This window comes from Lissotriton helveticus, chromosome 3_1 (genome assembly GCF_964261635.1).
Source record: "Lissotriton helveticus chromosome 3_1, aLisHel1.1, whole genome shotgun sequence".
NCBI classification, from domain to species: domain Eukaryota; kingdom Metazoa; phylum Chordata; class Amphibia; order Caudata; family Salamandridae; genus Lissotriton; species Lissotriton helveticus.
In genome coordinates, this window is record NC_136061.1 from 1,725,813,809 (window position 1) to 1,725,828,670 (window position 14,862).

Below are 14,862 nucleotides of genomic sequence, written 5' to 3' on the forward strand. Positions count from 1 at the left end.
ACACCATCCAGATAGCCCCTAGAGGATGATAGTGGATAACTCTGGGAAGTGACGTGCTAAAGGTGTCTATTTACAAGAAACGTTCTAAAAAGGGTTTTTTTTTTTAAAAAGACAAATGCGTGTACTCCTTATGAAGGGATCAATGGACCTAAAAGGTCTGTGCCCCTCAAGCTGGTATTTCAAGGTAGAACTCTCACTTTAAAATAGGGCGCTACTAGCACCATGGGTCTCGGGAGGGGATCGGAGCGAACCTGGCACATCCTACAAGAAAAAGAGGTACAATTGCAGTTGCATGTGCACGAGTGGACACTTAGCTTCATTTGCAGGAATTTCAGCGACCTCGATTGCAGGATCTACTCACGCCCTCAGTGCTCTCGACCCGCCGTAAACCTGGTTATGGCCTCAATGCCGGACCCCGAAGATGGAAAACCGGGGCCGGTAGCATGGTTCTTAAAGGAATGAGTCGCGTGTGCGTCGTTCTTCCGGGTGGGCGTGTCCCGCCAGGTCGAGGCTTGGGACGCACCCGCCCACCCCGGAGAGCTGGGTCTGAATTGCGAACGAGGCTTGGTTGCCGTCATTAAATCTTGAACAGAGCCCATCGAAATGGTGATAGTAACTGGGTTGTGCGCATCGAGGAAATAAATTACAACGCTGGTGCCTAATTTAATAACTTCAAAAGCGCTGGTTTATTTTTAACATGAATGTAAAATTTGGTCGGGAATGAAACTGTATACATTCCGCTCCGTTAATCTTTGGGCAATGATACAGATGAACCTGTCATCAAAGAGTGCTTAGTATTCAACCAAAGAACAGGTGAACAGACAGATTAACAAGAGGGCAATGATTATGTTTAGAAAGCCACTGTGTGAGAGGACCAGAGTCACAAGTTAGTGGGCAATCACAGGTTAATTACAGGTTAAAAATGCCACACACTGCATTGGGGAATTATTCAGACGTTGTGATATCTCTGTGGACAACTAGAGAATATTCTCAAGATAGTATTGAGCTCCATGGGATGTCATCATTCAGCCCATTTACATTGGTGCCCAAACGATACACCCAACGTTGCTCCTTTTCAAAAAGTCTGCTGGTTATGTTGGTTGAACCACTCACCACTTCAATTACCGTCCACCTCATATCATTCGGAGTGTGGTTTCTGTCCAAGAAGTGGCGGCTCAGTTTAGTGGTCACTTTCTTACATCTGACATTGCTCCGATGCTCGCAGATGCGTTGTTTTATCTTGCGCGTGGTCATGCCAACATAGCGTTGCTGGCAGGGACACGTAATCAAGTACACCACGTTCATGGTGTTACAATTTGTATGTTCTCTTTGGGTCCATACTTTTCCTGCTTCAAGCGACAGAGTTTTGGTAGCTTCAGTCAGGTGGCAGACACTACAGTTAGAGCACGGGTAATGCCCTACAACTCTGGGCATACCCCAAGAAACGGTGACTGTAGGTGTGGAATCGGGGGGCTTTTCCTTGGGACGAGTGTGCACCAAGGCATCTCTTAGGCTCCGTCCTTTTTTGAAAGAGAAGAGCGGTTTCTCCCAATTCTCTTTGTAGGAAGTCAATATGTTCCAATGCTTATTGATGGATTTTTTTATCGAATTTGAGAGACTGCTGTACGTGGTAACACACGTGAGCGGTATTGATTCAGGGTTGGTGATCTTGTCCTCTAGCAGGGCCTCTCTAGGTTGGGCCCTCGCTCTTTTGAAACCCTTGGTCAGGATAGGTGCTGGATAGCCTCTGTCTTTCAATTTTCCAGTAAGACTTAAGGACTGTTCTTTGAAGTCCGAGAGTGAGCTGCAGTTACGCCTCAGTCTGAGGTATTGCCCATAGGGGAGATTCTCCTTCAGTGGGCGGGGATGGAAGCTGCTAAACTCCAGGAGGTTGTTTTTTGCAGTGGGCTTATGATGGGTCTTAGTTCTAAGGCCAGCTCCATGCACAGAGATTACAACATCGAGGAAGACTATCTCCGATCTGCTCTTGGTATTTGTAAACCGCAGATTGTGGTCTAGAGTATTGATCCATACTAGGAAGAGTTCAAGGTCGGTGTCACTCCCAGTCCATAGTAGTAGAATGTCATCTATGTAGCGCTTCCACAGGAGCATAGATGACGAAAAAGATTGAGTGGTCGGTAGGATGTATTTTGCCTCAAAATCAGCTACATACAACCCCGCCACGCTTGGAGCAAAAATACTGCCCATGGATGTACCCGAGCACTGGAGAAAAAGCCTGTCTTTGAAAGAGAAAAAGTTTTCTTTTAGGGCAATGGTGGCACACTCAATGATGAAGGCTTTGGGTGTTTGATGATCCCATTCGATGGAGTCTAATGATTCTGCCAGGACTCTAATCGTGTCATCCTGTGGGATACTCGTGTACAGACTTTCAACGTCCAGAGTAACGAGAGTGACTGAGTTTTCAGGAAAGGTTACATCCGATAATAGGCGTAAGAGACTTTTAGTGTCTTTGAGGTAAGTCGGAGTGGATTGTACCAATGGTTTGAGGAAATAGTCACAAAATTGGGATAGGGGCTCCAGGAGGGATCCAATCCCCGAGATCGTACTGCAAAATGACAGCACGATTACTATCAAACCGGCCGACAAAGGCGGGGGTATCGTCATCCAAGATACTATCGACTATGAGAGAACTTGTAATCAACTACTTGGGGACACCCGCAACTATACCCCACTAACAGACCCCACTGCAGCCCTTACTAGTAAAATCACGACCCTTGTCCAACAGGCTGAGGAAGAAGGACATGTGTCTAAAAACGAAGCTGCATTTTTGAGGAACACCAACAGTGTTATACCATATTTCTATACTTTACCGAAAATGCACAAAAACAGACTGCCACCACCAGGCCGCCCTATCGTCTCGGGGATTGGATCTCTCCTGGAGCCCCTATCCCAATTTTGTGACTATTTCCTCAAACCATTGGTACAATCCACTCCGACTTACCTCAAAGACACTAAAAGTCTCTTACGCCTATTATCGGATGTAACCTTTCCTGAAAACTCAGTCACTCTCGTTACTCTGGACGTTGAAAGTCTGTACACGAGTATCCCACAGGATGACACGATTAGAGTCCTGGCAGAATCATTAGACTCCATCGAATGGGATCATCAAACACCCAAAGCCTTCATCATTGAGTGTGCCACCATTGCCCTAAAAGAAAACTTTTTTTCTTTCAAAGACAGGCTTTTTCTCCAGTGCTCGGGTACATCCATGGGCAGTATTTTTGCTCCAAGCGTGGCGGGGTTGTATGTAGCTGATTTTGAGGCAAAATACATCCTACCGACCACTCAATCTTTTTCGTCATCTATGCTCCTGTGGAAGCGCTACATAGATGACATTCTACTACTATGGACTGGGAGTGACACCGACCTTGAACTCTTCCTAGTATGGATCAATACTCTAGACCACAATCTGCGGTTTACAAATACCAAGAGCAGATCGGAGATAGTCTTCCTCGATGTTGTAATCTCTGTGCATGGAGCTGGCCTTAGAACTAAGACCCATCATAAGCCCACTGCAAAAAACAACCTCCTGGAGTTTAGCAGCTTCCATCCCCGCCCACTGAAGGAGAATCTCCCCTATGGGCAATACCTCAGACTGAGGCGTAACTGCAGCTCACTCTCGGACTTCAAAGAACAGTCCTTAAGTCTTACTGGAAAATTGAAAGACAGAGGCTATCCAGCACCTATCCTGACCAAGGGTTTCAAAAGAGCGAGGAACCAACCTAGAGAGGCCCTGCTAGAGGACAAGATCACCAACCCTGAATCAATACCGCTCACGTGTGTTACCACGTACAGCAGTCTCTCAAATTTGATTAAAAAATCCATCAATAAGCATTGGAACATATTGACTTCCTACAAAGAGAATTGGGAGAAACCGCTCTTCTCTTTCAAAAAAGGACGGAGCCTAAGAGATGCCTTGGTGCACACTCGTCCCAAGGAAAAGCCCCCCGATTCCACACCTACAGTCACCGTTTCTTGGGGTATGCCCAGAGTTGTAGGGCATTACCCGTGCTCTAACTGTAGTGTCTGCCACCTGACTGAAGCTACCAAAACTCTGTCGCTTGAAGCAGGAAAAGTATGGACCCAAAGAGAACATACAAATTGTAACACCATGAACGTGGTGTACTTGATTACGTGTCCCTGCCAGCAACGCTATGTTGGCATGACCACGCGCAAGATAAAACAACGCATCTGCGAGCATCGGAGCAATGTCAGATGTAAGAAAGTGACCACTAAACTGAGCCGCCACTTCTTGGACAGAAACCACACTCCGAATGATATGAGGTGGACGGTAATTGAAGTGGTGAGTGGTTCAACCAACATAACCAGCAGACTTTTTGAAAAGGAGCAACGTTGGGTGTATCGTTTGGGCACCAATGTAAATGGGCTGAATGATGACATCCCATGGAGCTCAATACTATCTTGAGAATATTCTCTAGTTGTCCACAGAGATATCACAACGTCTGAATAATTCCCCAATGCAGTGTGTGGCATTTTTAACCTGTAATTAACCTGTGATTGCCCACTAACTTGTGACTCTGGTCCTCTCACACAGTGGCTTTCTAAACATAATCATTGCCCTCTTGTTAATCTGTGTCTGTTCACCTGTTCTTTGGTTGAATACTAAGCACTCTTTGATGACAGGTTCATCTGTACCATTGCCCAAAGATTAACGGAGCGGAATGTATACAGTTTCATTCCCGACCAAATTTTACATTCATGTTAAAAATAAACCAGCGCTTTTGAATTTATTAAATTAGGCACCAGCGTTGTAATTTATTTCCTCGATGCGCACAACCCAGTTACTATCACCATTTCGATGGGCTCTGTTCAAGATTTAATGACGGCAACCAAGCCTCGTTCGCAATTCAGACCCAGCTCTCCGGGGTGGGCGGGTGCGTCCCAAGCCTCGACCTGGCGGGACACGCCCACCCGGAAGAACGACGCACACGCGACTCATTCCTTTAAGAACCATGCTACCGGCCCCGGTTTTCCATCTTCGGGGTCCGGCATTGAGGTCATTACCAGGTTTACGGCGGGTCGAGAGCACTGAGGGCGTGAGTAGATCCTGCAATCGAGGTCGCTGAAATTCCTGCAAATGAAGCTAAGTGTCCACTCGTGCACATGCAACTGCAATTGTACCTCTTTTTCTTGTAGGATGTGCCAGGTTCGCTCCGATCCCCTCCCGAGACCCATGGTGCTAGTAGCGCCCTATTTTAAAGTGAGAGTTCTACCTTGAAATACCAGCTTGAGGGGCACAGACCTTTTAGGTCCATTGATCCCTTCATAAGGAGTACACGCATTTGTCTTTTAAAAAAAAAAAAAACCTTTTTAGAACGTTTCTTGTAAATAGACACCTTTAGCACGTCACTTCCCAGAGTTATCCGCTATCATCCTCTAGGGGCTATCTGGATGGTGTTTAAAATCAGTGTTTACTTTGGGTACACAATTCAAGCCACATATTATGGAGCACTATGATTATTCAGAAAGGCTCATATTAATAATATATATGTTTGTCTTCTGTTTGTCTATGTCTTTCACTTTACAGGTGCTGTAACACTCCAAAATTTATGGAGTATTTTTGGAATGAGTAATTCACTCTTCCCCCCTTTTTAAAGCACTTTTTTCACCTTTATAATTTTCACTTTCACGTCCCCAGGTCAGGGTGGGTGATTAGAGAGCCCATACCGCCGGGGTTTAGTCCTGACGAATGCCTTGGTAAATAAAACCACCCATATGGCAGAAACATGTTGACTAAGATTAATTTGAGTATATTCTGAATTTAACCAACCCTAAACCTTGGCAACTAAATCCAGACACATAATACTCTTTGTTCTGTGCCTTAGGGATCACTCATTAAAATGTATTTTTGATACCTTTTTAAGGCACTATTAAACTTCACTATAATTTAGAGCACGCCCTCCCCACACAACCAGCTCCGCAGTCTTTCTGGCGTCGTAGCACACCGAAGAGGCACTCGGCCTCTTTGGTGGGGCCCGATGATGAAGCATGACACTGACTAGGTCGGTGTGTGAGGGCTTTCTTTACCACCCAAATCGGGTGTGGTAATCTTGTTTTGACTCCATTATTTGTGGTCTTTAGAGATTTCTCAGAGATTAATCTGACCTCTCTTTTCTTGTTTGTGTAAATATCAGAAGACCCCATGTCATGACTGTTTCAAGTCCAAGGTCTCTGTCCCGTTCCAGGAGCCACAGGAGTCAAGCCCAGGAATGATTGTCTTCATTCTCTAAATCTTCAGCTCAGTGGAAGAAAGGGCACAAAAAATCCAAACAGTACTCTGCCCATTCTGCCACTCTTGAACTCTTCAGAGGGTGCACGGAGGGTCCCTGGAAAGCCACAAATTGAACTTTTGTAACCACAAAGACCGATTTTGTGTAGTTTCCACAAGCACTAAATGAAGGTCATCACACTTTTGATCATCTGACCGGAGAATATATGTTCAAGGCATATGGGCTACAGATCACACACTAGTGCATAGATCGCCATCTGGTGGTGTGCCCGGATGATTACACTTGGCTGTTGTCTTGGAAGAGTTTTCGTATGGTTGCTGACTCCTCCCTTGGAGCATAGTGCGCATGGGAATCGACTCCATCTTCAGATTGTTTTTTTCTGCCATTGGACTTGGATGTGTAATTGTTCGGTTCCATTACCGATCTCTTTTCAACTTCCATTCCTTCATTCTAACGTCTGTATTGTCTTCGATCGCGATTTCTGCGTCGAAAGAAGATTCACTTCTCTATTCCGGTGATAGCTGGGCCTAACTGCGCCATTGGGCCTTTGGCTCATGGAAAGAACACCCTTCAAGAAGTGCCCTCAGTGTGGACACAAATTTTCCCACACTGACCTACATGAGGTGTGCAATCTATGCTTGTCTCCAGAACACGAGAGCCGAGATTGCCAGGCCTGCGCTTCGTTCCGGTCCAAAAAGAATATCAAAGACAGTCTAGCTCGAAGAGGCATGGCACAATCCTCTTCATCGGTACCAGGCGTCGTCGTCCAAGATACTCCAGTCGATCTAGACTCCAAAGAAGAACAGCAGAAGCAGGTTGTCTCTTCCGGAGCGGAAGATTCAGCGTCCGGACCCGAAGAACAATCAGACGAGCACGATCCAATTCCAGCTGGTCAACAGGTCCTGAGTACAAACGTGGACCCTGTTCACGTCCCTACAGGGCCAGGCTTTGGTTCCACCTCCGGGTCCAGGTGCACGCTTATCACAAACTTCCGACGCCCCGCCTTCTGGCTCGGCAACAAAGACTACTAAAAAGCCTCTAGGCGACTCTGGCTCGAGTCAGCCGGTCGGTCCAGATAAACAAAAAGTTCTCAAACCAAAACTAACTCCGGCACCGGAACAAATGTCGGTACCTAAATCGGTCGAGCCGATAGCAAGCTTAGCGCCCAAACCGATCCCCACAAAGACTGTCGAGACGAAAACCGCTCCAGTACGGAGAGAGGTCCAACCAAAGCCCACTTCAGCACTGAAACACACCTCGGTAACTAAAGTTGTCGATCCTAAACGTGCTTCGGAATCAAAGACCTCGGATCCAAAAACATTTGATCCAAGTAAAAAGCACGACGCCAAGAAGGCTTCGGACCACAAGTCCTCGGAACCGAAACCAAAATCTGCTCCAAAGACTGTAATAGACACTGTTAAACCTTCTAAACACCCCGGCTCCAAGCAAGAAAAATCGGCGCCGAAGAAAGATACTGCCACAGAGGAGCTTTTCCAGCCAGACCCCAAACAAAAGACTCTTCTTATCCATCCAAAAAATTGACATGTTATCACAGTACCTGCTAAAAGGAAGCTGGACCCTCCCACCACACCGCCAGTCTCTTTTAAAAAGCATGCCCAGACTTCTATCAGGATACCTTCACCTGACATATCAGACCTCGATATTTCCCCAGTACATTCACAAATTATCTCACACAGCCCTGGACCAGCAAAGGATGAGGAGGATCATTATTCAGGGGGAGTAGAAGAGGACCAACCCCTAGATTACCCAGATGATGATATTCCTGGACCATCGGATGATCCTTGGGATGATTATAATGCCCCATATGCCCCAGATTTGCCACAAGATGACTCGTACCCTTCTAAGCCATCTCCCCCAGATGACACTATAGGGTTTACAGACCTATTTACTAGAGCAGCAACCTTTCATTGGGTTAATCTACACAATGATCCAGTAGAAGAAGACTTCCGTATGGACACATTATTGCCATCACATAAAACTACAACCACATTACCAATGCTTAAAGGGGCTTAAAAGCACGCACCTGAGGTATTTAAAGACCCCGTCAATGCCAGGGTAATTAATCCCAGATTGGAAAAAAAGTATAAAGCAGCGACAAGTGACCCAGCCTATATTAAAGGCCAGCTGCCATTGGGCTCACTAGTAGTGTCAAACGCCAGAAAAAGGGCTAATTCACAATCAACAGGGGATGCTCCACCCTCTGATAAGGAGTCCAAACTGTTAGATGCGTCAGGCAAATACATGATCTCTCAGGCAGCCAATGTGTGGGGAATTGCCAACACCCAGGCCATATTAGCAAGGTACAGGGCTCATTATGATGAACTTGAAAACCTTATGCAACAGTTGCCAGACAAATATAAAACCAGGGCTTCTGATTTAATACAGGAAGGTAAGGTTATTACCAATACTTCCATAGGTTGTGCCTTAGATACTGCTGACATAGCCTCAAGGGCAGTCAATACCGGCATACTTTTACGTAGACATGCCTGGCTGTGTATTTCTTTTTTCAAACCAGAGGTACAAACCAGTATTCTTCACCAACCTTTTGACCAGCAACATCTTTTTGGTCCTAAAATGACAGTTCATTAAAAAAAATGAAATGGGATACTGACATGGCAAAGTCCATGGGAGCCCTACAAACTCAGACTCCCAGGGCATCCTTTCGCGCTCATCTTACAGGGGCGCCTCCAAAACCTTTCAAACAGACAACACCTCCTCTTCTTACAAATCACTCACCCAATCCTCGCCCAATAGAGGTTATTACTGAGGAGGATATAGATGTAACTAAACTAAAGGTAGAGGCAAAGGTAACAACAACCGCAATAACTCCACTCCCAAGCAGTGACTTCCCTCCCCTCCCCCAGAAAATTCCACTCCATCGGGGGAAGATTACAACAGTTCCTACCTGTCTGGAACTCCATCACAACAGACAGGTGGGTGAGACAAATAATTCAGTCAGGTTATTGCCTGGAGCTCACTTCCACTCCTCAAACAATACCAGACAGCATCCCATGTCACAAGAGCATCTCACACTCCTCAAGCAAGAAGTGACCAGCCTACTAAAGAAAAATACAATAGAACTAGTTCCAGTACACCATCAAAACACAGGTGTTTATTCCCTCTACTTCCTTATTCCCCAGAAAAAGATGGCTCCCTCGGACCTATACTAGACCTGAGACCCCTAAATCTTTACATACAATCAGACCACTTCCATATGGTCACATTACAGCAGGTCCTTCCTCTGTTAAAACAAGGTGACTTCCTTGCTACTCTAGATCTCAAGGACACCTACTTCCACATTCCCATCCACCAAGTTCACAGGAAGTACCTTTGGTTCGTACTGGACGGTCAACATTACCAGTTCAAAGTCCTCCCTTTCGGAATGACCACAGCACCTCGAGTGTTCACAAAGTGTCTAGCAGTAGTGGCGGCACACTTAAGAGGGGAAAACATCCATGTCTTCCCATATCTCGATGACTGGCTAATAAAAGCCAAGTCGTACCACCAATGTGTGCAACACACCACAAAAACAATTCACCTCCTACACAAACTTGGGTTCACCATAAATCAAACCAAGTCACATCTCAAGCCATCCCTGTCTCAACAGTACCTGGGTGCCACAATAGATACCTCCAAGCCACTTGCATCCCCCAATCCAGTAAGGATACAAAGCAGGCAGGCTCTTATAAAAAGATTCCAACTGCAACACTCACTACCAGCTCGAGTGTTCATGCAACTAATAGGAATGATGGTGTCTTGCTTTTTCGTGGTACCGCACGTAAGACTCCAAATTCGCCCCCTGCAAGAGTGCTTAGCTAGTCAATGGAACCAGGCTCAAGGTCAATTAACAGATCTGGTGGTGGTGGACGGCCAGACCCATCGCTCTCTGCAGTGGTGGAACACCAAAAACCTTTCCAAAGGACGGCCGTTCTTAGACCTAGTTCCACAAGTGGTGCTAACCACGGATGCATTCCTCACTGGCTGGGGAGCTCATTTGACACAGCGTACAGGGCAGGTGGACACCGCAGCAAAAGCTAATCCACATAAACCATCTGGAGTTGCTAGCCATTTTTCTAGCTCTAAAATCTTTCCAACATTACCTATCAAGCAAGGCTGTGTTAGTCCGCGCCGACAATATGACAGCCATGTACTACATCTAAAAACAGGGAGGAACACACTCCTTACAGCTCTCCCGGCTGGCGCAGAGCATATGGAGGTGGTTCCTTCCTCAAAAAACCTTCCAACTAGCACAACAATCAGGTTGTGGATCTGTTAAGTCATCAAAGACAACAGATACACAAGTGGGAGCTTCATCCTCAAGTTCTTCAACCTTACTTTCAATGGTGGGGACAGCCAGACATAGACCTGTTTGCCAAACATCTCCACTCCAAATGCCCAAACTTCGCCGCCAGGTATCCACCCCCGTTGTCCAAGGGCAATGCGATATGGATGAGTTGGTCAAATAGATTTGCGTACACTTTTCCGCCTCTCCCGCTCATTCCGTTAGTGGTCCACAAGTTACATCAACACTCCCTTACATTGATTCTCATTGCACCAACGTGGGCAAGGCAACCGTGGTACACCACACTACTAGAACTCTCAGTGGTACCACATCACAAGCTCAAATTATCTCCACACCTGTTAACACAGCACCATGGAGAGATCATGCGCCCAGATCCCATGCAGCTCAATCTAGCGATTTGGCTCCTGAGGTCTTAGAGTTTGGATATCTCAACCTCCCACCTGATTGCATGAATGTTATAAAAGAGGCTAGACGTCCCACCACTAGGGCATGTTATGCAGCCAAGTGGAAAAGGTTTGTTGTCTATTGCACCAATAACAACATTAACCCACTAGATGTTTCCATTCAAACATGATATGCTACTTACTCCACCTACAAAGATGCAGTTTAGCATACTTCTCAATCAGGTTACATCTTGCTGCCATAGTAGCTTACCTTCAAAGCAGACAAAATCTATCATTATTTAGAGTTCCTGCCATCAAAGAATTCATGGAAGGCCTTAAAAGAATTATTCCTCCCAGGGTATCACCCTCACCTGTATGGAATTTAAACATTGTTCTCACTAGACTTATGGGCCCTCCGTTTGAACCCTTACATAAGTGTGAGTTACAATTTATTTCATGGAAAGTTGCCTTTTTAATTGCTATTACTTCACTCAGAAGAGTGGGTGAGATCCAGGCATTAACAATTCAAGAGCGCACAGAAGGGTACAAAGTTCCCCGGGGGGGAAGGGGGGAGGGTCAAGGAACTAAGTAGTTCCTCTATCGGAATTAGAGAGCCTCACACACCCAGGGCGTTTAGGTGTGGAACACACCCTGACCGTAGGGTGTCCAGTGTCATCATTGGCTCACTGCTCCTCGTCAGACCGGCGCTGCAATGTCTGACGGGGTGCATGGATGCACCCTTTTGACGGAGGTCTTTTATTCCTTGCCGATGGTGTGTGTGAGTCAGAAGGAAATAAGTGTAGTCGGTGTGAAATGTATGGATGTTAAAAAAGGGTAACCAGTCCACAATAGGATTTATTAGCGTGGCTGCTTCCCTGATTAAAAGGGGGTTGAGAGGGGAGCTAGAGACTGTAGTAAGTATCAGAACCTAGCTCTACCCCCTGGTGTGGTCAACATGTTTCTCGCCATCCGGCGATTCGTCAGGACCAGGAAAAAGTACTACACGTAAAAAGGGAGGGTTTTCAAACATAAAAAATGAAAAGCTCAGATACAACCTCACTGGGTCGGTTGAGAAGAAGGCCTAAAGTCCTGCTCTAGTTATGCGACCCTAAGGGCGATTAACAGGGCCTCGCAGTCTGCTCCCGTGAGGCCAGCGCTGTTTGGTGGTTATGCCTCAAATCGGGCACTGGGACACAGGAAACACCTACCCCTCACGCTCGCGGCACCTGGTCAGGGTGCGGAGCGACTGGTTTCCAACTCCACCACAACAAAGTTGTTGTAAGGACAAATCCCAAGTTCCTTCCAAAAGTCATTTCACCTTTTCATTTCAATCAGTCTATTGAGTTACCAGTATTCTTCTCTCAACCTCAAACAGTTGCTGAAAGAGCTCTCCATACTTTAGATGTCAAAAGAGCTCTCTACTACATTGATAGGTCAAAGCCATTTCGTAAAACAAAACCACTTTTTGTGTCCTTTTCTCCTCCACATAAAGATAATCCCATCTCAAAGAATGGATTGCAAGGTGGATTGTCAAAAACAATCCAATTTGCTACTAAAAAGCAAAACACACTCTATCCATTCCCCTAGGGCTCATTACACCTGTAAACTAGGGGCCTCTATGGCATTTTTAGGGAACATTCCCTTAGAGGATATATGCAAAGCAGCTACATGGTCTACACCGCACACATTCACAAAGCATTACTATGTAGATGTGCAAGCAAAACAACAAGCTAGTGTGGGCCAGGCTGTACTCAAAACACTATTCCAAACTAGTGCAACAGATACTGGTGGTCGCCACTAAAGGAGACAACTGCTATGCAATCAATGCACTAGTGTGTGATCTGCAGCCCATATGCCTCAAACAGAAAATGCTACTTACCGGTATGCATCTGTTCGTGGCATGTAGGGCTGCAGAGTCGCACACGCCCATCCGCCTACCTGGCTACCTTTATCTGTTCGAGTAAAATCTTAATTAAATACACTGTACATGGACATCTTTTTCTGTTCTTACACAACTCTATCATTTTACCTTATGACGAAAAGCAATCTGAAGATTGAGTCGATGCCCATGGGCACTATGCTCCAAGGGAGGAGTCAGCTACCATACAAAGACTCTTCCAAGATGACGACAAAGTGTAATCATCCGGGCCCACCACCAGATGGCGATCTATGCACTAGTGTGTGACTCTGCATCCCTACGTGCCAAGAACAGATGCATACTGGTAGATGGCTTTTTCCTTTTGCTTTACGCCTCCTATTGACCCCATATATCTTGCTCAAGCTAAGGTATTCCAAGACAAATTAGCAGTTCACCGAATATCTTCTAGATGTCAAAAATCCTCATGAATTTGACATGCACGGCAGGTCCTCTGCAGGCTACAATGCCAAATTTTCCAACTCCAATCTACTGTCCTTAATATTGGAGGACTGTCCTATAAATCCTTTCAGTATGGTCCTCTTAACTTGTTTCACGAGCATATAAACCTTCTTAGTGATAGAATGCTCCCATCAACCAGAGCGTTATGTTTTCAATTGTCAAAGGTTCTGTATCTGGCATTTACAGATGAGCATCAGTCCAAACAGGTAACATTAAGAAACCGTGCTACCATAACCAATTGGCAAAATCTAGTTTGCGTTTTATTTATGTACTCCTGGCTGCAGTTACTGCTTAAAGGAAAAAGTCCTTTGTTGCTTTGTGTTTTCACTTTTCTGGTTATTAAGTACTTGCTAGAAAGTACAGCAAAATATTCTCCCTGTGATCAGAAGACCCACTCTGCTTTGCGGGTTTTTATTTTCGCCCTTCCAAATTTGATGGCCACTCCCTTATAATGCATAGGAAAGACCTCTATCACTGTTCGTTAAAGGCAGTTTCCCAAGCAGCAAAACAACTAATACCTCTGCTGCTTGCAACTTTAGTTAGATGTCGATTCTGTATACCCTGCCACATTCCAAAATATTTTATAAGAATCATGGGATAAGAACTCCCAGTGGACCATCTTATTGAAGGTAATCTTAAACAAAACATCTGTGTATGCTTGAGCCATCCAAATTCAGCTTCACCAGCTGAAATATCATTACACATGCTGGATGTCAGTATAGTCCTATGATTTTGCTCTGAACATCTGAATTGTAAATATGGGCCCTTTCATAATGATAAAATGTTTTCTTCACTATCAGTCCCCAGACAGATAGTATCCTGAAAAGGCTTCTATTATTGGTGGGTAATTTTCTCAGAAACTAAATTCTATTCCACAGCAGGTAAAGCTGGCCCTGCAGCTTTATTAAGACATGTCCCAATATCCGAAATAACTAAATGCTTTACTAGAAGTAACATTATTTCTTGTCTATGTGTTGTAGCTCCAGGATCACACAAATGGGTGGAGCAATCCGTGGTTTGAAGTATATAAAGGTTGCCATCACAGAAAACTGGAAATGTACTAGCTTTTCCTTACGTCTATAATACTGCTTTAATTTGCATTTTGCACCCTTTTGTAGAATTGCCTGTGATGTAGTAAGAGATGTAATTATTTTTTTTGCAGTTGGGAGTACAAATACCAATACCATCTCAACGTCTTCAACAGTTTCAAATATTCCATCTCCGACAGTTTCGACTGCATCACACCTGGTAATTATGAAAATGTACCTTTGACAATATAGCATTATTGTGTACTCTTCAAAACTATTGTCCTAGAAAAGGTTTCAGTGGCATGAAGGTGAGACTTTCTTTACCTATTATAAACATTAAGGAATTATGTGAATAATTGCAAAAGTTTTTAATAAAAATAATTTTTTTTGTGAAGTGAAATAGTGCTGAATACCAGGGGGAGAACAGTGTTTCTGGTACTTAGTAACCAAAATGTATCTTATCCTGCAAAGGACTATT

General features: G+C 45.0%; 1 protein-coding gene across 3 annotated transcripts in view; it reads left to right on the forward strand.

The window, feature by feature from the left end:
* Positions 1 to 14,862, forward strand: part of EYA3 (EYA transcriptional coactivator and phosphatase 3) — an 860,742-nt gene that overhangs the window by 491,296 nt on the left and 354,584 nt on the right. For all 3 annotated transcript variants that reach the window (XM_078682511.1, XM_078682514.1, XM_078682513.1), the window contains one exon: positions 14,519 to 14,604. In XM_078682511.1, the coding sequence (XP_078538637.1) occupies positions 14,519 to 14,604 (86 nt within the window). The remainder of the gene's footprint in view (positions 1 to 14,518; positions 14,605 to 14,862) is intronic.